This window comes from Macrobrachium rosenbergii, chromosome 16, assembly GCF_040412425.1.
Source record: "Macrobrachium rosenbergii isolate ZJJX-2024 chromosome 16, ASM4041242v1, whole genome shotgun sequence".
Lineage (NCBI taxonomy): Eukaryota > Metazoa > Arthropoda > Malacostraca > Decapoda > Palaemonidae > Macrobrachium > Macrobrachium rosenbergii.
In genome coordinates, this window is record NC_089756.1 from 2126470 (window position 1) to 2152461 (window position 25992).

The following is a 25992-nucleotide window of genomic DNA, read 5'->3' on the forward strand; positions in this document are numbered from 1 at the left end:
CATTCGGGCAGGCGGTACTCCCGCCTCCCGGACAGTAGTTAACTGACTAACCACCTTGTTTGAAGTTCAACAGCCGTTTCCAGCCTACGCCTGAAAGTAATCCTAATGTAAAGGACCGAGGGTTTGTATACTCTATTGTGTCGGAACAAACCAATCTTTTGAGGCTTCATGGCAGAATGCTCCAATCACATATTTGCTTTTCTGGCTACACCAGCCTTTTATTAACACAGTATTTTAATTTCAATATAGGATTAGTATTACCTTGGTGACAGCCACGAGTAAATGGATGAAAATCTGTCGGCACAGTATAATAAATGGAGCAGACGAGTTAAAATTTTTGTCTTTTCTTTTAAAACTTTAGTCTTGAGGATAAGAAAAGGTACAAAAACCTGTAGAAGTATTGTCTTGAAAGAACAGACACAAGGATTGTAGCTTACAAGAATGCACTGACAAATGCAACATTACAGCACCACAATTTGAATGTACATATAATACTGAAGCCTTCAACTACCACATCTCAATTTTTCTACTATAGTAGTCTCACTGGAGCTACAGTAAATAGTGCTCTACACTCAAAATTCAGCCAAGGATATTGCCTTCCTTACTGTAAGGAAGAAAATGAACATGTAGGAATAATGGAACACGAAAGCATTACAGTAAACCCCCCGTATTCGCGTTCTCATGGTTCGCGGACTCACGCATTCGCGGGTTTCTCTGTGGAACATATCTAACCATTATTCGCGGAAAATTCGCCCATTCGCGGTATTTTTCACTGAGAAATATTCACTAATTACTGTATTTTCATATAATTTTCATGAATAAATGAACTTTTTGTGATAAAACTACTAAAATACTCAGGTATATGCATTTTTACAGGGTTTTTCTGTGTTTAAACTATCAGAATGGGCAGTTCTAAGTGTTTTTAGTGGGGTTTTAAGTATTCGCGGGTTTTAGCTATTTGCGGGGGCTGTGGGACGCATCCCCCGCGAATAGGGGGGGTTCACTGTAGTGTCATAAGAACTTATTAAATATGTTACCATAAATAGAAAGGAAATCTACAACACTATCTTACATCGTAAGCAAGCACGTAGCACAAAAATAAAACCAAGACTTACCTCTAAACTAAATTTCATTCCAAAAATAACTTCCGGAGCTCTGTAAAATAACGTTTGCAATTCAAAGTCTGAATAATACAGAGACAGCTCCTCGTCTGTATTCCGTAACGCATTACCAAAGTCAACAACCATTATGGATGACAGGTCATCCTCTGTAAAAGGTTAAATTTTCGGTTGAATTATCAGTATTAAAAAAAATGACATTTTCTTAATAAAATAGTTTCATTATATACTTACCAGGTAATTACATAGCTAACGTTTTAAACTCGTGCAGCAACTTTTTTTAAAAATTCGTGGTAGCGCTTCTACTGTTTTGTGTAGGTGACAGGCCCTGCCCACTATCGGAGAACACAGGAAACAACCGGCAGGTAGAGTCTGCTTGTGCCCTTATGTCCATAAGAGGAGAGGAGGGTGGACTTTGACTCTGTAATTATTTGGTAAGTATATATGAAACTTTATTTTATTATGAAAATGTCATTTTCATATAAGCAACTTACCAGGTAATTACAGAACTGAATCCCACATTGAATGGAGGTGGGATACATGGATATACTGTATTCAACTCCAAAACATTAAGGCATGGTAATGACTCTGAAATAGATAATTTACCAGCACTGAATGCAATGCTTGCTGTTTCCTTACCTGGTAAGAGATCTACTGCAAATGAATACTGCCTCTGGTTGGTGCTCATCTTAACCTGTAGTGGCGTGGCTGCTGAGCCGTGGGTACCCTTTGTAGCGAAGGAAAGGGCTGATCGCTATCAAAGCATACAAAAGGTGCCCTTGCCCTGGGCGCAGTACCAAAAATAAAAAACAACCACACAACACTGTCACCTATTCTAAAAACACTTAAAAACACCACAACCTATCCACTAAGACTGGTGGATACTCCAGGTAAATTGTAACCCCAGGCTCCACAAAACTCAAAAACCCTACACCAAGGCGAGAGAAAAAGTGCTTCCTATAACTCCTCACCCAATACCATGCCAGCCAGAAAGAAACTGAAGCACTCTCACGTGAAGTCTGCCTAATCTGACAAACATCTCTATGGATGCCAGAGTCCCCAGTAGGCTCATCCACTGTTGAGCCAAGCAAGACGAAAGGGCTAGAAAACTCTGGACCATCTGGAGGTAGCAGGAAATTCACTTAGGAGACAGAAAAGCCCGAAAAATCTTAGAGTTCAGAGTCACCCCCAAATAGATGATCTCTTGTGACGGATTTAACTGGGACTTTTGGGTTGAAAAGAAGGCCCAGTTCCTGGGTAAAAAGAAGAATCTTGTGTAAGTCCTTCATGCACTTTTCTTTCGAAGGGGATCAAAGTAACCAGTCGTCCAGATAAAAGCTGATGTTGATCCCTATTAAGTGGAGCCATTTTGAGAAAGAAGCAAGGACTTGAGTAAATACCTGAGGGCTTGTACAAATGCCAAAGCAAAGGGCCCAAAACTGATATACCTTGTCCTGGAAGACAAACCTTAGATATTTCCTGGAAGCAGGATGAATCAGAATGTGGAAGTATGCGTCTTGTATGTCTAAGGTTATCATCCAATCGCCCTGGTGGATGGATGAGAGGACAATCTGGCTTGTTTCCATTTTGAATTTTGTCGTCAGGACAAAGTAACTGAGGGCGCTCACATCAAGGACTGTTCTCCAGCCCCCCAATGCTTTCAGTACCACAAAGAGTTGGTTGTAAAAACCCCGTGCTAGTTTCCTAGACTTCCTTTATGGCCCTCTTCTGAATGAGGGAGGAAACTTCTTCCAGAAGGGCTGAATGCTTCTCGGAGCCTATCGAGTATGCTGTCAATGTGATGGGAGACGTGACTAATGGGGGGTTCTCTGGTAACGGGATGACGTAGCCCTCCTTCAAAACTTTGACAATCCAAAGCTCCGCTCCTTGTATCAGCCACTTTTCCCAAAACCCCAAAAGTCTGGCTGCTACAGGTGCATGAAGGACCTCCTTCTCACTTTCTAGGCACTGTCTTGGCTGAGCTCTTCTTGATGGGCTTGGCCGTGAATCTAATGTTTGCACGGGTTCTGAACTGTTCTAGGTTTACCTCCATGAAAGGGCTGCTGCTGGAGGGGTGAGCAAGTCCTAGCTTCAAAGGATGACAAACCCTTGGGATGCTTAGATGACCGGGCCAACAAATCTTGCGTGGAGTTTTTCTGTAGGTCCGACGCAATTCCCTTCACAGTGTCCTGAAGGAAAAGGTGATGCTGGTCCAAAGGCAGGAACAGGGCCGACTTCTGAGTCTGAGTGATCCCTTAAAAGTGAAGGAGCACCAGAGCTCTCTCTTCTTCAAAACACCAAAGGTAAAAAGAGTGGTAAGCTCTAGAGAGCCATCTCTCATGGCTTTGTCGGCACAGGACAAAGCCCCGAGCCAGTCCAAGGCGATATCTTCCGCTAGGTCCTGGTAGCCGCCTATCTTCTTAGCCTGAGCGTCCACTGTCCAGTCCAGAAAACTAAGGACTTCAAAAACCCTGAAAATATCCTTATATAGATAGTCTAGTTCCACATAAGAAAACATTATCTTTGCTGACGAGAACGCAGAACGGCAAGAGGAGTTGATGAGACCAGAAAAGCCCCCTTGGGAGGAGGCAGCGACTCCCAAAGGAGTTTCACTGGTCATGTAAGATAAGTACCTTCTGCACATTAAGCGAGAGGGGGGAAAGGCAAAAGATGCTTTGCACTGCTCCCTTTTGACCGAAAGCCAGTCTCCTATCTCCTTTAAGGACTTCCTAGATGACAGAGAAAGTACTATCTTGGGGAGTCTTGTTCTTTCATCCAGTTGATTCCTAATCAAAAAGGTCGAAGCAGGCGAGACTGGGGTAGCTGGGGTGAAAAAGGTGGGAAAATCTGCCAAAAGATACCTCAACAAAGCTGAATAAGCAAAGGGAGGTGCAGGTTCTTGATCAACCTCTTCCTCTTCTGAGGAGACCGGGGACAAGATTGCATCCTGACAAGTCTTGGGAGCTGAGGGAGCTTTCTTCAACAAGTCCATGATTTGGGCTAACTGCCACTTAATGGGAGCCAGAGTTGGCTCATCCTGATCCAAAGGCAAAGGCGAAGGAGACCGCAGTCTGTGAGCAGACTGAAGAGGTGATGAATGCCTGGGAGAGTGGGTGCTTGCTTAGAAGTAGGCGCCAGGTTCTCAGGAGCTGGCACCAGACATTTAGTAGAGGACTTCAGGCGCTTAAGAGTTGTCGTTGGGCGCTTGGTAGCAGGTGAGGGTGCTCAGGTGAGAAGGCCTCTGGAATGTCCCATGTAGACAAAAGTGGATGGTGATGTGCAGTGGCAGGGGCAGAAGGGTCCACAGCATAACTAAAAGAAGGCTGGGGACTGGTACTAGACTTCTTAAACCACTTAATAGGAAGTGGACCTGGGCAACAACCAACATCCTCAGAAGAGTGCTTAAGTAGTTGGGAAGAGTCTAGGTACCATTTGTGGTGCCTCCTGTCTGCACCATAGTCGTCAGAAGAGCTTGAAGATAGTTAACGAACCTCCAAAGACACATCTTTGCAATGGCTGTCTGTCAACACCTGGGATTTTGTAACAGAAACGGTTAAGGGGGTGACTACCTGTGGGCAAACCCCAACGGCCTCCCTTGGACTTTCGGTATGTCTTCTCCCACGTGCAGGGGAGCAGGACAGTGACCTTGGTCTAGGAGAACAGTCGGGACAGATAGCCACCTCCTCCACTTGCACTGCACTCTCACTCAACACTTTCTCTGCAAACACTTTATCCATTATAGATAGCCACCTCCTCCACTTGCACTGCACTCTCACTCAACACTTTCTCTGCAAACACTTTATCCATTATAACTTTAAATGACTCTCCAAATTCTGCCACTGTACTTACTACCAGGTTAATTTTCTTATTGAACCTGGATTCAAGACTGGCGATGGCATCTGGGTTGGAAGCAAGGGAACCGGCACAGGAGTAGGAGGTTGAGTAGTAGGAGGGCAAGGAATAGGAGAAATAGTCGGAATAGGAGTAGTAGGGAGAGCAATAGGACTAACTTGTGAATTAGGTTTAGGTGTAGCTTCTACACTAAGGAAAAGCCTCTCAGCTCTGGAAGCCGCTTTCCTCTTCCTATCTCTCTTTAATTTGTCTAAGTGAGACTTCAAAATCTTCCATTGTTTAATATCCCATGAGGAACACTCATTACAGGTTTTCTCCATGCTACACTCTTGCCCTCTATATTTGCTACAGATCGAATGGGGATCATAAAACTTTGTTAGCCTAGTCTTACACCCTTCACTGCAATAGCAAATACACTTGAATTGCTAGAATCGGACATAATTTAGCAAAAAACTAAGGAACTACCACCAAAAATAATAGTTAACTATCCAAAACTTGCTGGCTACCAAAACAAAGTATTGTACTTCACCAAAAGCTGTGAAGACAACTGAATAAACCATGAAAAAAGCTGCTGCTGCAAATGGCGTTGATGTGTGCACCAGAACCGGCAGAAACAAACTGACTCTACCTGCCAGTTGTTTCCTGTGCTCTCCAATAGTGGGCATGGAATGTCACCTACACAAAACAGTAGAAGCACTATCGCGAATTTATAAAAAAAATAAGTTGCTTCGCTTAGAAACGTTAGCTATGTAATTACTCGGTAAGTTGCTGATGTGAAACAATAAATGCTTATAAATCTTACAAGTTCAAACTATGATTGCAAAAATGCAAGATGAATTAACATCCTGAATTTGATTACACGGGAAAAACACTGACAGCACAAATAGTACTGACAAGTCATAGCCAACTACAGTAATACCCCGAACTTGAGCGATTCAAGTTGCACGAATTCACAGACACGTGAACTTTTCATTGGAACATAGCTAATTATCATAAACAAATTCTTCATGGACACACAAACATTTGAGAATACTGAGAAACCCTGTAAAAGTGTTTATGTTTAATTTTTTATGTAATTTATATAAGTTTGTAAGCTTTTATGTATAAATTACATAACATTAAATAAAAAAATATTAATTTCTCTCTCTCTCTTTTACTGAGATGAGAGAATTTTTATGGTACATGTATGCTTATTTTTGTATGATAAATAAATTTTTTACCTAATAATAAGTACTAATTTTCAAATATTAATAAGATTAAATAATAATAATAATAATATAACTGTGATTACAAAATCTGTACGTGAAACGTATTTTAAACAAACAAATATCTTTCCCTCAAGAAGGGGGAATGAGTAAAATACGTCGACTACAAAATTTTTTTTAATATTCGCGGAAAAATACTTATAGGCCTCGTTTGCGAAAAATTTTAAATCACACGCCTTGAGGGATGCTGGGAGTTCACGGATCACGCTGTTGTTTTGTTTACAAGCATGACCCAGCTGCGCATGCGCGAATTTCTTTCTTATCCCAAAAGAAAGCATCAGCTAACTCCGCTAAAAATCTCAGAAATTCTTTAATCACTTTGTCGTAATTTTTGCACCATTTTCTATTAGCCTTTACATAAAGTTTTATATATGAAAATGTGCACAATTTCATGTAGAATACAACAAAAAATAACTCATGGCTGTAGCTTTTATCAATTTTGAAATACTTTCATATAAGTCATGATAAGTACCAAAATTTCAACCTTCGGTCAACTTTGACTCGACAGAAATGGTCGAAAAATGCAATTGTAAGCTAAAACTCTTACATTACAGTAATATTCAATCATTTACCTTCATTTTGCAACAAACAAGAAGTCTCTAGCACAATATTTTGATTTATGGTGAATTTTTAAAAAAGACTTTTTCCCTATGTCCACGCTAACTCTGCTGAAAATCTTAGAAATTCTTTAGTCACATTGTTGTAATTTTTGCACTGTTTTCTATTAGCTGTTACATAAAGTTTTATATATGAAAATGTGCGCAATTTCATGTAGAATACAACAAAAATAACGCATGGTTGTAGCTTTTATTAATTTTGACATATTTTCATATAAATCACGATAAGTGCCAAAATTTCAACCTTCGGTCAACTTTGACTCGACCAAAATGGTCAAAAATGCAACTGTAAGCTAAAACTCTTACATTCTACTAATATTCAATCATTTAACTTCATTTTGCAACAAACGAGAAGTCTCTAGCACAATATTTCAATTTATTGTGAATTTTTGAAAAAAACTTTTTCCTTACGTCTGCTCTAACTTTGCTAAGAGCCTGATGCCGTCTCTTCCAAACGTGTGTGTTTGTCGTCCATCGGAGTGGACAAGACAACAAGAGCATCTCGTTTTTTTTCTCTAAAGGAACGCGATTTCAACCATACAATATTTCCGTCTGTTTCTCCCTAACCATTGTTGTCTTGATGTATGTACAATCACCACTACTTGCATTGCCATGCAAGCATTCTAATCATGTAGGCATAATGTTCCAACGAATCTGCTGTATCAAACTGTGTATGTTTCTATCTGTGAAGATGCCAAACGTCTCGCCACTCTGATGGACGACGAACACACGAACAAACACGTGTTTGGAAGAGACGGTGTCAGGCTCTTACAATCTCAGAAATTCTTTAGTCATAATTGTTGTAATTTTTGCACAGTTTTCTATTAGCCGTTACATAAAGTTTTATATATGAAAATGTGCACAATTTCATGTAGAATACAACAAAAAATAACTCATGGTTGTAGCTTTTATCAATTTTGACATATTTTCATATAAATCACGATGTGCCAAAATTTCAACCTTCGGTCAACTTTGACTCGACCGAAATGGTAGAAAAATGCAATTGTAAGCTAAAATTCTTACATTCTAGTAATATTCAATCATTTACCTTCATTTTGCAACAAACGAGAAGTCTCTAGCACAATATTTCGATTTATGGTGAATTTTTGAAAAAACTTTTTCCTTATGTCCGCGCTCGCTAACTGCTGAAAATCTCAGAATTTCTTTAGTCACTTGTCGTAATTTTTGCACCGTTTTACATTAGCCGTTACATAAAGTTTTATATATAAAAATGTGCACAATTTCATGTAGAATACAACAAAAAATAACTCATGGTTGTAGCTTTTATCAGTTTTGAAATATTTTCATATAAATCACGATAAGTGCTGAAATTTCAACCTTTGGTCAATTTTGACTCGGCCGAAATGGTAGAAAAATGCAATTGTAAGCTAAAACCCTTACATTCTAGTAATATTCAATCATTTACCTTCATTTGGCAACAAACGGGAAGTCTCTAGCACAATATTTCGATTTATGGTGAATTTTTGAAAAAAACTTTTTTTAAGTCCGTGCGTTACGAATTCATGCATCATTTTGTGATAATATTTTCTCTGTGTTGCTTTGATTGTTTTACAATTTGTTATATACCAAAATCATCGCAATTTAGTGTACAATACAACGAAAAAAAATAACTCATTAGCGTTCATCGTTTTGCTCACAGCGCGATTTGTATACAATTATATATGAAATTTTTTTTTGCGCTGTCATATATTCCAATATTTATATATGATAATGATATTTTTTTTCATTTCTGATGGTTGCATACTAAGCTTCAGGCAATGAGAAAAAAAGGAGCCAAAAATGAGCTCTTAATCCTAAAAACTAAGTGTGTTGTGACTTTTTGAAAAAACTTTCTTTCCGCTTCGGCACTAACTCTCAAACCCCGCCGGCATACGGCAGACACTTTTGTAAATAGAGGCTCGGTGTTTAAGGGTTAAGTACGGAAAACTGTTATCTCTCTCTCTCTCTCGTTCATAGTTAGCGCAACTTACGTATTACTGTTTCTCTGTATGTCTTTACCTGTACAGTAGATAATTTTAAATTGATCCAATTTTACCTGTACATCTACAAACTGTAAATGCGCCGTTCTAAAGCATAGAGAAGTAGAGCATTTCAGAACAAAGAGAAAGAGACAGAATAAAGAAGTCTTTAAAAATGAGGTTGAGAAGATGTCTAAAAATAGATTGGTGGAATGGGGGGAGAGAGAAATAGTATCCTAATCTTCACACTCTCCTATATTCTTACGTCGACCATTTATTTCTTTCAGGGAAATGTATTGAGCTAACTTTTAAATGAAATTACAGTAACTTTAATTTCATTCAAAAGTTAGTTTAATACTGAATTTCCATCTTTTGATATCTAACGTAGGAATAACTCTCTCTCTCTCTCTCATGGGGTTCTCTCTGTCTCCGTAATAATTCATAAATAATTTAACTTGATATTTCAAGTAAGGACAATCTCTCTCTCTCTCTCTCTCTCTCTTTATTCTCTGTCTCCGTAATAACTGATAAATAATTTCACTCTCTTACGCAAGGACAACCCTCAACCCTATCTCTCTCTCTCTCTCTCATTCATAGTTAGTGCTCACACATTTTTACAACTTATTATTTCTCTGCACGTCTTTACCTGTGCAGTAGATAGTTTAAATTAACCTAATTTTACCTGTATCGTCTACAAAGTGTAAATGCGCTAGTGTGGCAAATACGTTCTATAACATAGAGACGCAATAACTAAGAGTTGTATTAGTCAAAATAAAAAGCAATGTTTGTTCATGAAAAAGCACTTCAGAACAAAGAGAAAGAAACTTAGAATAAAGAAGTTATTAAAAAGAGGTTGGGAAGACTTCTAAAAATAGATCAGTTGGAAGGGGAGAGAGAGACAAAAATTCTCTTCCAACTCTATTTTTATGTCAATAATTTATTTCTTTTTTTAAAGGTAATGTATTAAACTAACTTTTAAATGAAATTACAGGAACTTTAATTTCATTTAAAAGTTAGCCTAATAATTTGGGAGCATGATTAGGGTCATATTTAGTGTTTAAACTTTAGAAATATGCATTTATTAGCATTTTTAGAGACTGTGCCAAACTTACGTAAAAATTAGCCTTGCTCGAGGGGTTCTGGAACCTAACCTCGCATAAGTTCGGGGTATGACTGTACTCAATACTGTAACAACTTTCAGCACTGTATACCGAGTTGCCATCGCATATGACTATGGTATAATCTTACTTATAAGCTTTATTTTCATCTAAGTTAAGCTGAAGAATGTTAATACAGGCAGTCCCCGGTTATCGGTGGGGGTTCTGTTCGGATGGCGTGACGATGAGCGAAAATCACTGATTTTCGGTTATCAGCGCAGATAAGCGGAAATTGCTGCATAGCCACACCAAAAATTGCCAATTTTCGTCGCTAGACAAGCCCCGAAAACCGGATCACCTACAAACGCGGACTGCCTGTACCAATTTATTCAGAATGCAAATTCCACATAAATGTTCTCAAAATTTCATAGTGCTCAATACTCTTCTCAAATATCTGTTACTAGGCAACTTACCCTTACTGAGAAGAATATTTTCTGGCTTGAGATCTGCGTGAATAACATTTTGCTTGTATAAGAAACCAAGGACGGTGAGCAACTTTACAGTGAGGTCTCTGATGTGGGGTAATGCTGAGGCTTCACGAATATCCCTCTGGTCATAGTGATTGTATAGGGGCGTCGGACTCAAATAATCAAAAACCAAACAATAATGAGGACCATACAAAAATTGGTTCTGAAATGTGGAGGAGATTTTATTAGGTCAAAAACTAAAACTATGCACTTTTATTTCCCTTAGTTTTCAACACATTTCTGTTATTCTTCCATAGTTGCTTCATTTTACAAACAGAAAATAACAACAGAAGTACTTTTTCATCTTACTGAGCATGAGAATAGAACAAGTATCTATCAAAATAAGAATGGAACTTAAGGAAATGTTCACCATCCAACTACATACAACCTCAAGATTATTGCAAAACTCCATAAATACATCGAGACTTGAACTTACCAAAAGTCTGGCAAATGGCACATGTAACCAAGGGTCTGCTCTGTGCAGCTCTAATAATATGTCTGCTTCCTGAGAACCAATGGGCTTATAGACACGATGTAATACTTTAATGGCTAAAGGTCGGTCGTTATGAAATGTATCCTGTTACAAGAAGGGAAAACACATACACATTAAAGAAGCATATTTTTTAGCAGAACTTTCCAAAATACTTACTTTCTAAATGCTCTATTTATTACAAAATTATGCAATATCTTCTCCAAACTGTAAGAAATATGAATACTGTACTTAATTCACGATTTATTTTTTAAATACTTACCTCTCTATCGTGTAGCTTTTACTGCTGCTGGCACAAAGTAAAAGCTACGTAATGGAGAGGCAAGGTTCATTTAAAAAGTAATGTTGAATACACTTAAATTTCTAAGACAGAAAGTTAGCTACTCACCAAAACCTTTATAATTATGGCAGACTGGCCCCTCGCTAAAACATTAGTGTATTTGTAACGCCCTGCAAGATAAGGCATTCCCTTCTCTGGCAAGAATTCACCTTCTTCATCTGTATATGGTGTAGTCTCTGCAAGTCAAAACAAAGGAGTCAAAATTCAGTACAATTTAAATTATATTTGGGAAGGGTAGAGAGACAAAGATTACTTCATCAAGGCTATCTTATGTGGAGTCACACATTACTTGTAAGTAATTTGTCGAACTTCTCAGTTCCTGAGGTCCTTTATTCCTCACACTGTTGGACTGTGGAACACTCTCCCTGAGGATGTCATACAACTGGAACTTCAAAAGTTCAAGCGAAGATGCAATGCATTACTACCCTAATGCTATTCTTGCATTTTAATACATTTTTATCTAATTATTAATCTATTTTTTCTTTTTAATAAGTGAGATCTGTTCTTTCTGTATTTTCATTTACCTTCTCTTACTTCCTAATGAGCAGCATGTTCTTTAGAAGCTTGAATTTCAAGTTAATGGCCCCCGTGGGCTTGTTCCATACAAATAGGGTTCATCTTCTCAATAATAATAATAATAATAATAATACTGCTACTGCTACTACTACTACTAATAATAATAATGCAGAAAGTGGCGACTTCAGGTCTGACTTCAAAATTAGATACAAGGTGCCTGATCAAGTTAGAATTGCATCTGGTACTGAGGTCAATGAAATGATGGGTGGCATTACATCTTTGTAAGATATCCACAAAATTGACTAATTTATTTCTTGAGTATGTGAACTAACTCATCATTGATGCTTGAAATGTCATAAGCAATGATATGAAAGTTAGGAGGCTCATGCAGCCCCTCCCTCTTCTGTGAAATTCCATTATTAAGCTTATAAATATTTCATGCATTCCAAAGATGCATGTTTTAGAAAGATGTAAGATCGTGTTGGGTTTCTGCATGTTAAACAACCTACAATTCACAAATATCAACATGATAATAATGCTTTAAGGAGTACAGTTCACATGCCTAATGTGCTAGAATATGGCGGACATGATGCCCCGCACACTATGAGTTCACCCTTTATGAATAGAACTTCTCAGGGGAATAAGCGTGTATGGTTGTCATATAAACCTTTAATTGTCCATGTATGATTAACACCAACAGGTAAAATGCACTCAATTACATTACCAACTACACAGCTTAACAGCTCTAAGTGTGAGAAGAACTTGCCTCCATGTGAGGAACTCTGGGTTTGCTGGGAAAAGAGGGTAGGTTCAAAGGTATGAATTGCAATACAGAATTTAGGCCAAAGGCCAAGTGCTGGGACCTATGAGGTCATTTAGCACTGAATGAGAAATTGACAGTAAGAAAGTTTGACAGGTGTAATGGCAGGAAACCTAGCAGATGCACTGTGAAACAATTGTGAGAGGGTGGAAAGTCAGATGGATGAAAGAAAATATGAATGGAAGTACGGTAAAAGGAATGAAAGAGGGTGGAGCTAGGAGCTGAAGAGACACTGCAAAGAACCCTAAGTATTGCCTACAGGGCACCTCTCTGACAGCACCACCCACCTACAGGGGGTTCAGAGGTAGGTATAGTCTCATACTTAGCAATGATTCTTTTTATATATTACCATGTTCTGTGATAATCTAAAGGTGAAGCTGCACTTCAGCAAGATTACTTTAAAAACTTGAAAAATTTTAAGAAAAGCTAAAATTCATGTTGAAGTTAAGGGGAGCACACTCTTCGATTTTTTATGAATATTTTTGAAATTTTAAAAAAATGGTTAAATGGCCGTAAGACATGAGCAACACCTTCGTTATCACGTGACCAAAGCATTTTTTCGAAATATTAAAATTGATGGGGTTTTGGGCCTCCGCCCCCCACACGGTGAGGTAGGGCTGATGTTTGGCTCCTAATGACTATTGTAATTTTTTCATTTATTTGACTGATTTATTAATTATCTTTATTTTTATATCACCTTATCTCCTACGTCTGGCAGCGTCTGGCAACAACAATGGTTTGTTCCTTGGTGAATGCGTGGTCTAAGAGACAGGGTGCCGAGTCAGTTGCCCCCAAACGCTGAAAGCGGGTGGTGGGCAACTTTTTACTCTGAACAATTTTTTCGCTATTTGCGGTGTTTTTTGCCTTTTTTTTTTTTACATCCAGTAACTCTAAATACAATCTATATACTTTCACCTTAAAAAATACGCTCACAGTTGATGAAATGAATAAAGGATGATGAAAAGGGAGTATATGATGACAAGTTCATTATGTCTAGATCTCAATTAGATAAAATAGTGTTGGGTATTAGATGCAAGGTAGGAAATTGCAGGGGTAAAGTTCAGGTCGAAGTCTGCAAATAGATGGGATATTGATATTTTAAGGAAGTGCCAATTGTGTAGGTTTACAGTTAGTGTCCCAGCAAAGCGAATTAGCAATGGAAAATCTCAGCACCATCAACTGAGTCAGATAAATATTGAGGAAATTGAACACAACTTCAGCTATGAGAAATTCAACTTACTAACACATCTGTTTGGCACAAGTGAAAGTACAGAAGTTCTTCATTTGAGAGACAAAAAGGCTTGAAAATCAAACTCCAAAGACCAAAAAGACCAAACACGTGAAAAAAAACGACTGAAAATGAGTCAAGAATATCAGCCTGGTAGCTACTAAACTTTTAGTTTCTTAGTTTCAAACCAGGCAACGAGTCAGGTGGTACTTGATGATACCCTCGCCTCGAGCGAATAATACCCCTTTTTATAAAGGGGGGGGGTGACCTGGAGCCAGAAATCAACGATAATAATGCTCTAAGATAAGTTTTTTCCACGAGTGCCCAAAAAAAACACTTGTTGACCTTTACAGTCATTTTTCTCAGTTTTCACTTTTTTGCACTTCAAACGCTAACTACTTTTTTATTGTTGGGCCAATTTTAAAGTTAAATATACCATTGGAAAGAGGAAAGAAAGAAGAACATTTTTGGGGGCTAGATTTTTTCTTTGGTTGACAAGGAACCTGTGATAATCAAATTATACAAATTTGGGGGGAAAATCCCCCTCGCCCCCATCCAAAAAAAAGGGAAAATAGAAAAACTCTTCCCATAATTTTTTTCCTACTATGATATACTTTCTGTGTATGAAGCAGCATTGCAATAGCTCTAAAAATGAAGGAGGAGAAACATTTTTTATTTTTTTTATTAATCCAAAATAATCATCCGATTCACTCAAATTTTTCTGGAACATCACCTTATATATATGTATAACATATAACAATTTCATAAAAATTGGAGCATTATTTCTATATAAGCGTGCGCTCCCCTTAACCACTGAGTGGCACACAACCTATTGTTTTTTTTTTAGAAAATCATTCAAGCAAAATACAAATGGACACAAAACCACTTAGTAATAATGAGCAATGAGCTCTCTTGAATCACTGAATAATGGTTTCACTTACAACAATCATGAATTTATATTTGATCTTAGAAAACAATACGGTCCCACTTTATAAGTATTTATAAGTAATTAGTAATACACAAGTTTAACATGGTCAGAAAAGTTCAATGAAAAAAGTATATAAAGTCAATAAAGGTAACTGACTTTCAAAATGTTTCTACAAGTACAAATATAATGAAGTATAAAATCTGTTCCAAAATGTGGCTCGCTTATGAGTAACAAAGATCCCACAGTGGCAGCTGCTTCTGCTGCTGCTGCTGAGCCTCTTTAGCTTCCTTCAATTTCCACCAGTTGCATCTAGTTTTGTCTCTACTTAAGAACAGAATAGCACTGAATAGAATATGGCATTTTCATGATAAAATGCCATTTTTGAAATAAATTAAGTTTTATATATACTTACCAAATAATTACATAGCTATAGTTTCTAACTTGTGTGGCAGCTTAAATTCAAAATTCGCGGTAACGCTTTAATTGTTTAGCATAGGTGACTAGTCCCGCCCACTAACGGCAATAGGGGCATTCTCTGTCAGATCAACCAGTGCTTAACACCCTCATCTCTCAGATTTTGCTGAAATTTGGTTTATAGGAAAATCAGAGGCCCTGAATCCACTTCTGAAATTTTTAGACCAATCTGACAAACAGTTCAAAAGATATGACCTCAGGAAATTTGCGGTCACGTGTGAGGTCACATATATGTTCACCGACCCACAACTTGGTTAATAATGATCAGAATTGCGTAAATGTATATGTATTTAGAATCAGAAAGAGCCAAGGAATTTAAATATACAGGTTTTAAAACTCTAGGTTGAAATATAAAAGTTATAAAAAAAATTTGAGGTCACAATTTGACCTCCGGGGTATCAAATGAGAATTTTTTTATAGATGTAAAAAATGGAGGAAAGGGCATTAGCTATGAGAATCAGCAAAAAAAAAGTTTGTGTATGTAAGTATTTTTCATGAAACTAACCTATAAGTGAACACCATATTCATAAGCCAGCCGTCAGTTCTACCTATTTTTCCACACTTAAGCTCATATTTTGACATAGATTTTTTTTTTTACAGATATAAAAACAAAGACAGGGTTCTTAGCTATGAGGAACAATCATAAAAATGTTTGGTAATTTTGGTACTTTTCATGTCACTTAGGTAAACACCAAATTTATAAATTGCTTATATATTCCAGGAATTGTAATATCTTAGTCCTTAGATATAAATCTGAGTTTGGCAAACACCAAGAATATAAGAAATAAAACTTATATTACTGCTGATCTGCACTGGAAATAATAGTTATAACAAAGAACAACACCTACATTATGGAATCATGTGCTAGCCAACACTAGTTTTGCATTTGCAATGCTTTCATCAATTTCTTTTTTTTGGAAAAATGTATTGAATTCTGCTGCCTCCTCCTAGGCTAGGACAACTCATTCTAGTTAATATATGATGTCCTGGCACAGCACATGAATCCTTGTTCGATGGATAATAATATGCACTTGTTCCTGATGACCCAGAAGGGTGTAGAAAGTTCACTGAAATCATCAAACTCTTCACAGTACGGTATTCCTCCACAATTCCATACCAAACTTCCTTGTTGTAAATGCATCCAACATACTCTCCTGGTTTGATACACTTTGGGTTACCAAGTATTGTAGGTTCATTAGAAATGTGACCTTTCCTCATTCTTTTCTTTTCTCCAATGTCACTTGAGATGGGATACACCATCAGCTCTTCCTTGTCCAGGGGAACAAATCTGTGATATTTCTGAGTTCCAGGAATGGCCCTACTTTCCTTAAACCAATGGTGCAACTTCTTTTCTGCCTCTTTCAATTCTGCTGTAGTAACAGAGAAAATTTTGATCTAAGTTTTCTTCACAAAACTGAAACGTGTTCTGGTATAAGAATTTGCCTCTCAGTAGTTCTCTGCAAACTGGCACGAGCAGTAGCTCTTTTTACTCTCCCTCCAATCCCATCACAGGCATTTTTTCCATGGGATGTAGCAAAGAAATGCCACTCACAAGCCAGACCAAAATCCTATTCATGGCAACAAAGGTTTGTGAAATTATATCTGTTCTTCTATTGGCCAGCACATCCATCTGAGAAATAGTGCACCTTCTTTAATTGTGGGCATCTGAATTTAACATAAGTCATAAGCTTCATTATGAACGTGTAACCATTATAGTGTCGTGTTTTAGTGATGCACATAAGAAACACACACTAAAATGGCTAAGTTTCTGGTCTACAGATGAACTGTAATAGACGACAAAAGGGTGACCTGTACACTGTGAATTGTCCCAGTGAAAACCTTGGGCAGCATCCTGGACAATAAAAGAATAATTCTCAGAGAAATCCCCTACTACAACTACCTCGCTCTCAGGTGGTAACGATTCCTTCAACTGCTTATAGTACTGGGATTGTTACTAAGCAACAAAGTGATGACGAACCAACCGACAGATTTTCATGCTTAGGGATGATAAGTGTTCATGAAGTGGTTCCACCTTATCAACCATTGTACAACGGTCAACAGTCACCCACTATTTGTAAGTCACTTCATTTGGAGCTGATTTCACACTGTCAAGCAACTTGAGAAAATTCAGGACACCCTCTTCCCCTGGGCAATCATTGCAAAGTTGCACCATGCAGGTCTCTCTCTCTCTCTCTCTGCTGCAGACACTGTAATTCAGAAGATCTTGTAAGAAAGACCTCTTTCTCCCAATGCAGCTAAGCTGTAATTTTGGATTTTGATGATAAGTGCAGACACAGACAGAATGAGTCCCACCACTACCAGCAAGCACACAATATGATGGCCGTAATTTTGCAAATGTGGAAAATCCAACTTTAGGATTCTTTTCATCATTTTTGTATAGTTCAAAAATCTCTCTTAAATTTCCATGGATCAATCGCTTTTGCACCTTTGTTGGACCTTCAGCACTGATAACTTTAATTCAATCCTTTTGTCCACGACATATACAACAAACATCATCTGACCCATAGAATCTTTTATGTATTTGTTCTCTTCAGTTGTTACTTTTTCTTTGTTCATTGCTGGAACTTTTGGAAGGATTCCATGTTCTGATTTCAGTAAATGCCTTTTTTTTTACCATGTATATTGCAGTTTGAAAGAAGCTAGCTGTTTTATCAATTGTGTAAGGTGATTGTCAATATTTGTAGTTTGCGATTGTGACATTTGCTCTCCACGAATGACTGTTTCAATTCATTCATTAATTTGTTCAGATGTTTTTCAGATTGAGTTTCAGGTTCTGCACTATTATTTTCCTTATCGAGAATTTCAACACCATAACTGAGTTCCAGACTCTTTTTCAGGGATTTCTGAGCAGATAGTAGCTTACCACGAGCCCTGCTCTTTTTCTGGCTTGATGACAGCCCTTCTGAAAACAATAGAAAGAGAGAATTCAAACTTGAATATATCTAAAGAACTGGATGTAGCTCAGCTTGCGTTTTGTGTCAACTCAGTAGTAATATTAAAGATTTAACATTTCAAAGTAAAAGCTTGCAAATTATATATGTTGTACTGTATATACAGTAGCTACCATAAATTCAATATAGTAGTTCAAACAGATGTAGGCTAGTATTAAATATGTTATATTGTTGATTTAGTGCTTACTTTTTGTAATTGGTGTTTGGTCTGGAGTGCAAGAACTGGTTCAAGTGAGGTTGAAGGATTTTCCACTATGAAGCAATCACTATCATTTTTCACATCTTTAATTGGAGAAATGTTACTTAAATCACTGTCAATAGTACATGATTCACTTGAATCTTGATCAGACTTGTTTTCAGTGGTACTAAGTACTGTATAGTGGGATTTTTCATTATAATTTTCCAACAGTTCACAATGAGTCTTTTTTCAGTCTACCATCACATTTTTCAGCAAGTGTAGCTGTCACTTTTCCAAGATTGATTGTTATGCTTTTTTTTGTGTTTTTTAATTGGGTCCTGGCAGTATTTCAAATGTCAAACCATTGTGATGTAATCTGTAAAGATATGAATGCAAGAATATCAATTAGATAACAAATTTTTAGAAAATATAGCTATGTACACTTGATGTTTTGAGCCTTGATAGTTTCTGAGGATCAGAGCACCATACCCACCAGCCACCCAGTTATATGGCTGCAACTGTATTAACCTGTGGACAAGGATGCTGAAATCAGACAAGCAGCAACTTGTTTCAACAGGTTGTTTAACCCTTTAACGCCGACTGGACGTATTTCACGTTGAGAAAAATTGTCTGTCGGGTGCCAAGTGGACGTAAAATACGTCGACTACAAACATTTTTTTAAATATCCGTGGAACAATACTTATAGGCCTCGTTTGCGAAAAATTTTAAATCACGCGCCTTGAGGGATGCTGGGAGTTCACGGATCACGCTGTTGTTTTGTTTACAAGCGTGACCCAGCTGCGCATGCGCGAATTTCTTTCTTACCCCAAAAGAAAGCATCAGCTAACTCTACTGAAAATCTCAGAAATTCTTTAGTCACTTTGTCGTAATTTTTGCACCATTTTCTATTAGCCTGTACATAAAGTTTTATATATGAAAATGTGTGCAATTTCATGTAGAATACAACAAAAAATTACTCATGGTTATAGCTTTCATCAATTTTGAAATATTTCCATACAAATCACGGTAAGTGCCAAAATTTCAACCTTTGGTCAACTTGACTCGACCGAAATGGTCGAAAAATGCAATTGTAAGCTAAAACACTTACATTCTAGTAATATTCAATCATTTACCTTCATTTTGCAACAAATGGGAAGTCTCTAGCACAATATTTCGATTTATGGTGAATTTTTGAAAAAAACTTTTTCCTTACATCCGCGCACGCTAACTGCTGAAAATCTCAGAAATTCTTTAGTCACTTTGTCGTAATTTTTGTAGTTTTGTATTAGCCATTACATAAAGTTTTATATATGAAAATGTGTGCAATTTCATGTAGAATACAACAGAACATAACTCATGGTTGTAGCTTTAATCAATTTTGACATGTTTTCATAAAAATCACAGAAGGTGCCAAAATTTCAACCTTCGGTCAACTTTGAGTCAACCAAAATGGTCGAAAAATGCAATTGTAAGATAAAACTCTTACATTCTAGTAATATTCAATCACTTACCTTCATTTTGCAACAAACGAGAAGTCTCTAGCACAATATTTCAATTTATGGTGAATTTTAAAAAAAAAACTTTTTCCTTACGTCCGCGCACGCTAACATCTGAAAATCTTGTAAGAGCCTGATGCCGTCTCTTCCAAACACGTGTGCGTTCATGTGTTCGTCGTCCATCGGAGTGAACAAGACAACAAGAGCGTCTCGTTTTCTTTCTCTAAAAGAACGCTGTGGCAGGATTTAAAAACACATACAATACTCACTATGATCCTCGGTTGCTGGGAGATGGTTGAGGGTGTCCACGGTCGCCAACACAGTAGACAAAATTACACAAACAAAACCGGAAAACAGACTTCCAACCAAAAAAACAAGCAAAAAGAAAGAGACACATGCACAGACAACAATGACATCCAACAGAAAACACTCGACTCACGGAACATACAGTAATCTACCGTCAATGTCCGCCTTGCACAGAACTCAGCTCAAGACTCTCTCAAAACTGAAAAAAAACTCCCTCGACATTTGCACAGACAGACAGCACCGTAAACAAACTCAAACTAAAGACCCTCATCCCTCTTCCAACAACCGAAGCACTCACTAACGACAATTACACTCTCTCTCTCTCTCTCTCTCTCTCTCTCACAAAACGTTGAGAAATGCTAGATACAAACAAATTTATTCATCCCTCTATAATTCTACCCCCTTTTAGCATTTCCCAACCAACACCTTTCACACCTCTTTCAAATCGCCTTACGCAACACCCACGGATGCTCACTAGCAGGTCCTCTAGATCGCGTCAAGCGGGCACGTAATCATTCTCTCAGAATCATTTCTCTTCTAGCAACATTCAAACTCACATCATCTCCTCCATTCTCTCTCAGATTCACGCTAACTTCTTCACTATTACCACTCTCAATTTCATCCACAATCTCATCTATACCCTCTTAACTCGTTCCCAAATACCTCCCCAATTCTTCAACTAACCCATCCCATTCGCTCATTGACCTTTTTCCAATTCTTGCAACGATTCATTCATGCTTTCAATCACTTGTCTATCACTGCTACGCTCTCTTACTCTTACACTTTCGCTCACCTCCAACCGTTCACTTACCCCTACACGTTCAGTCAACTCAGTTATATCAAACCCGCATATGCTATACGTTCTATTCATACCATCCCATTCATCCGTATTACATGCTTTATCACTCATTTTCACTTTGGCACTCACACCCCTATCACACAACTTACGACCATTCAGTTTACTTACGTTCTTCCCTTTCTTACGTCTCCTACCATACTCTATCAAAACAAATTGCTGATCCTCATGCAACAACCCCTCACGTACATGCATCACACGCACCGCTTGCATCCTGGAGGATCCACCCATTTGAACCCCCTTCACACTCAGTTTCCCAAATTCGCTGTCACAGTCACCCTCTTTCGTCTACATACACTTGATACATGCCCTTCCATTCCACATTCGACACACTTCGCTCTCGGTTCTGAACACATTCTCGCATAATGCCCATTCTTACCACAGTTGCCACATATTACATTCACTCGGGTACCCCTACAACCATTAGCAATATGACCCACCTGTAGCATATAACCCCCCTATCTTTCATACACTCCCTTACCAAATGTCCCGATTGCTCACACCCGAAACACGCTCCTAAAGCCCACCTACACTCATTCTTTGTATGTCCTTCCTTTCCACATCTAAAACACTTCGCTCGACTTCCACTCATCGACCTTCCCCTTTGTACACTACTATCCCTAACCCGTCCAACCCGTTGTTCCCTTACAAACCCACCATTCATCCTCACTGGCACCTCCACATTACTTGCTCTTACACTCCTATCTATTACACTATCGGCCATTCTCATTGGGCCCCTCAACACTGCATCCCTAAAGCTTCCAAACTCTGGCACTCTCTCATCTATCCCAGCCCTTACACTTACACTTCTGCTCTCTTTTATAACCCTGTCAAGCTCATAATCTTCTACAATTTCCAAAATTTCTCCCCAAGTCAACCTTTCATTCGTCCATCTTTTTTCTTCCTCCTTCCGCTTCAAGTTCACAAATTCTCTAACTCCATCTGGCACTGTCCCTAACAACTTCCGTCCTAACTCCTTACATTCATCTATCCCATCATCCCCAAACTTCTTCCTTGCCAACGTCTCCAGCCTACAAGCATACAGTGACAAAGTTTCCCCAGCTTTCATTCTTGCTTCATCAAATTCATTCTTCCTCTTATACCTAACACTCGCTTTCATACGCCTCGCTTGCTCAACTAGTCTAGCTTTCACCTTGTCATACTCAACATCTCCCACACTCATAATAACCCTATACATATCAAGCAAAAACCCAGTTAAATATTCTCCTAATTCTCGTGCCCACACTCTCTTACTTTCCCCATACTTATCCTGACAAAACCTTTCATACTCCCTAAAGAAATCATGCACATCCCTACTTCCATACTCATTATACCTTTCACACCGGGGTACCTCCCTCACATATATAGCCTTTCTCACTTCTTTCTCACTTTCACTCTCACTTTCGCTACTTTCACTCTGTCCTTTCATACCCTCTTCCGAATACAAAGAGTCCACTTCCGCACTTACATCCATCTTACTCATTACACTCCTCTTCCCCTTCTTTTTATCCACTTTTATCCACTCGCCTCCATCCACCTCACTATCACTACTGCCTTCACCCTCTCCCTTCTTTCCTGCCTTTCCCACTTCCTTACCCTTCTTACCAGTTTCCTTTCCCTTTCCCTTCTTCCCTTTTTCTTCCCCTGACTTATCCTTACTTTCCCTCTGTTCCTTCCCTTGCTTTTCATTCCCCTTTTCCTTACCCTGCCTCTCATTCCCTCGTTTCTTACTTCCTATTCCCATATCACTTTCATCACTCACGCTTCCATTCACTTCTTCCTCCTTTTCTTTCTCTCTTGCCCCTTCACACGTTCCAGAGAACCTGCCTCCAACAGCCCCTTCTCCAAAAAAACACCCTTGAACATACCTTTCACCATTTCTTCCACACTTTTCATCATTCCTCCAACTTTTTATCCACCCTCTCTTCCATTCTCTCTTCTGACTCTTTCATCTCCCCTTTCATTTCTCCTTTTGCACTTCTTATCACTCCCCCCATCTCCTCCAACTGACTCCTCAATCTCTCATTCTCACCCCTCAACCACGTATTCTCCTCTCTCAACCTCACCAGTTCCTCTTCCATCCTTCTCTTCAGTCACACTACCAGCCACCAATCTCAATTGCAGCTGCAATACCAGCTGCCTAAACGTTGGCGCCAAATATTATGTGGCGGGATTAAAAACACAAAAAACAATACACAACACAGATACACCGAACATATAACCACATACAATACTAACTATGATCCTCGGTTGCTGGGAGATGTTTGAGGGTGTCCACGGTCGCCAACACAGTAGACAAAATTACACAAACAAAACCGGAAAACAGACTTCCAACCAAAATAAACAAGCAAAAAGAAAGAGACACATGCACAGACAACAATGACATCCAACAGAAAACACTCGACTCACGGAACATACAATAATCTACCGTCAATGTCCGCCTTGCACAGAACTCAGCTCAAGACTCTCTCAAAACCGAAAAAAAACTCCCTCGACATTTGCACAGACAGACAGCACCGTAAACAAACTCGAACTAAAGACCCTCATCCCTCTTCCAACAACCGAAGCACTCACTAACGACAATTACACTCGCTCTCTCTCTCTCTCTCTCTCTCTCTCTCTCTCTCTCTCTCTCTCTCTCTCTCTCTCTCTCTCTCTCTCTCACAAAACGTTGGGAAATGCTAAATACAAACAAATTTATTCATCCCTCTATAACGCGATTTCAACCATACAATATTTCCGTCTGTTTCTCCCTAACCATTGTTGTCTTGATGCAGTACAATCACCACTACTTGCATTGCCATACAAGCATTCTAATCATGTACTCATAATGTTCCAATGAATCTTCTGTATCAAACTGTGTGTATGTTTCTGTTTGTGAAGACACCAAACGTCTCGCCACTCCGATGGACGACGAACACACGAACACACACATGTTGGAAGAGACGGCGTCAGGCTCTTACAATCTCAGAAATTCTTTAGTCACTTTGTCGTAATTTTTGCACAGTTTTGTATTAGCTGTTACATAAAGTTTTATATATGAAAATGTGCACAATTTCATGTAGAATACAATAAAAAATAACTCATGTTTGTAGCTTTTATCAATTTTGACATATTTCCATATAATTCATGATAAGTGCCAAAATTTCAACCTTCGGCAACTTTGACTCAACCAAAATGGTTGAAAAATGCAATTGTAAGCAAAAACTCTTACATTCTAGTAATATTCAATCATTTACCTTCATTTTGCAACAAACAAGAACTCTCTAACACAATATTTCGATTTATGGTGAATTTTTGAAAAAACTTTTTCCTTACCTCCGCGGGCGCTAACTGCTGAAAACCTCAGAAATTCTTTAGTCATTTTGTCGTAATTTTTGCACCATTTGACATTATCCGTTACATAAAGTTTTATATATGAAAATGTGCACAATTTCACATAGAATACAACAAAAAATAACTCATGGTTGTAGCTTTTATCAGTTTTGTAATATTTTCATATAAATCACGATAAGTGCCGAAATTTCAACCTTCGGTCAACTTTGACTCAACCAAAATGGTTGGGTAAACACGTGTGGTTGTTGACATACAGTGACGTCAATAGAGAACAGTTTCCAACATGCTTTCGCAAAGTTTTTACGGTAAAATTAGCGGAAAACACGTTAGTGCATCATATAAGAGACGTCTGGATTTTAGGCAGGGCTCTGAATCTCATTTTTCATTATTATATATATCGATATTTAGAGAATTTTGTTGGCGCTCTCATAAAAAATAATTCATTAACCTAACTGTTATAGCTTTTGAGCTACGAACAATAATGTTGACAACGGTAACATTTTTTTGTTTTGATCTGCTTATAATGTCAAAATGAAACTGTTGCCGTTAGCAAAGCCATTTTTCTTGACTCTCACTTTATTCCTCAACCTTTCCTCTACATTTTTGTATATTTACAAAGTAATTTCTATGAAAAATATCCGAGCTAGGGCTCTTCAAAAAAAAATTTCTAGCAATAATTCTCACAGTATGCCAGGCAGCGCGCTCTGTTTCTTACCCTATTTTCTATCAATTTTTTCACCAACTGGACTTACTCGTTTTTCATTCTTTTATATGTCGATATTTAGAGAATTTTGTTAGCTTTCTCATAAAAAATAATTAATTCACCTAACTGTTATAGTTTTTGAGTTACGAACAATAATGTTGACAACGGTAACTTTTTTTTTGTTGATCAACTTATAACGTCAAAATGATACTGGTGCCATTACCAATGCCATTTTTCTTAACTCTCCCTTTATTCTTCAACTTTTCTTCTACATTTTCGTATATTTACAAAGTAATTTCTATGAAAAATAACCGAGATAGGACTCTTCAAAAAATATTTTTTTGTAGCGATAATTCTCACCATACGCTGGGCAGAGCTCTCTGTTTCTTACCCTCTTTTCTATCAATTTTTTCACCAACTGGACTTATTCGTTTTTCATTGTTTTATATATCAATATCTAGAGAATTGTGTTGGCTTTTTCATAAAAAATAATTAATTCGCCTAACTGTTATAGCTTTTGAGCTACGAACGATAATGTTGACAACGGTAACATTTCTTTTCGTTTCGATCAACTTATAACGTCAAAATGAAACTGTTGCCATTACCGAAGCCATTTTTCTTGACTTTCCCCTTTATTCTTCAACTTTTCCTCTACATTTTCGTATATTTACATACTGTAATTTCTATGAAAAATAACTGAGATAGGGCTCTTCAAAAAAAATTTTTTCTAGCGATAATTCTCACCATAGGCCGGGCAGAGTGCTCTGTTTCTCACCCTCTTTTCTATCAATTTTTTCACCAACTGGACTTATTCGTTTTCCGTTGTTTTATATGTCGATATTGATGGAATTTTGTTGGCTTTCTCATAAAAAATAATTCATTCGCCTGACTTTC

The 25992-nt window shown here is 38.0% G+C and overlaps 1 protein-coding gene across 1 annotated transcript in view; it reads right to left on the reverse strand.

The window, feature by feature from the left end:
• The window catches only part of LOC136847050 (uncharacterized), a 194365-nt gene that overhangs the window by 54281 nt on the left and 114092 nt on the right, over positions 1-25992 (reverse strand). The window contains exons 3-6 of the mRNA XM_067118291.1: positions 11334-11461; positions 10892-11032; positions 10402-10618; positions 1116-1267 (exon numbers count right to left, since the gene is read on the reverse strand). Coding sequence (XP_066974392.1) covers positions 1116-1267; positions 10402-10618; positions 10892-11032; positions 11334-11461 — 638 coding nt within the window. The remainder of the gene's footprint in view (positions 1-1115; positions 1268-10401; positions 10619-10891; positions 11033-11333; positions 11462-25992) is intronic.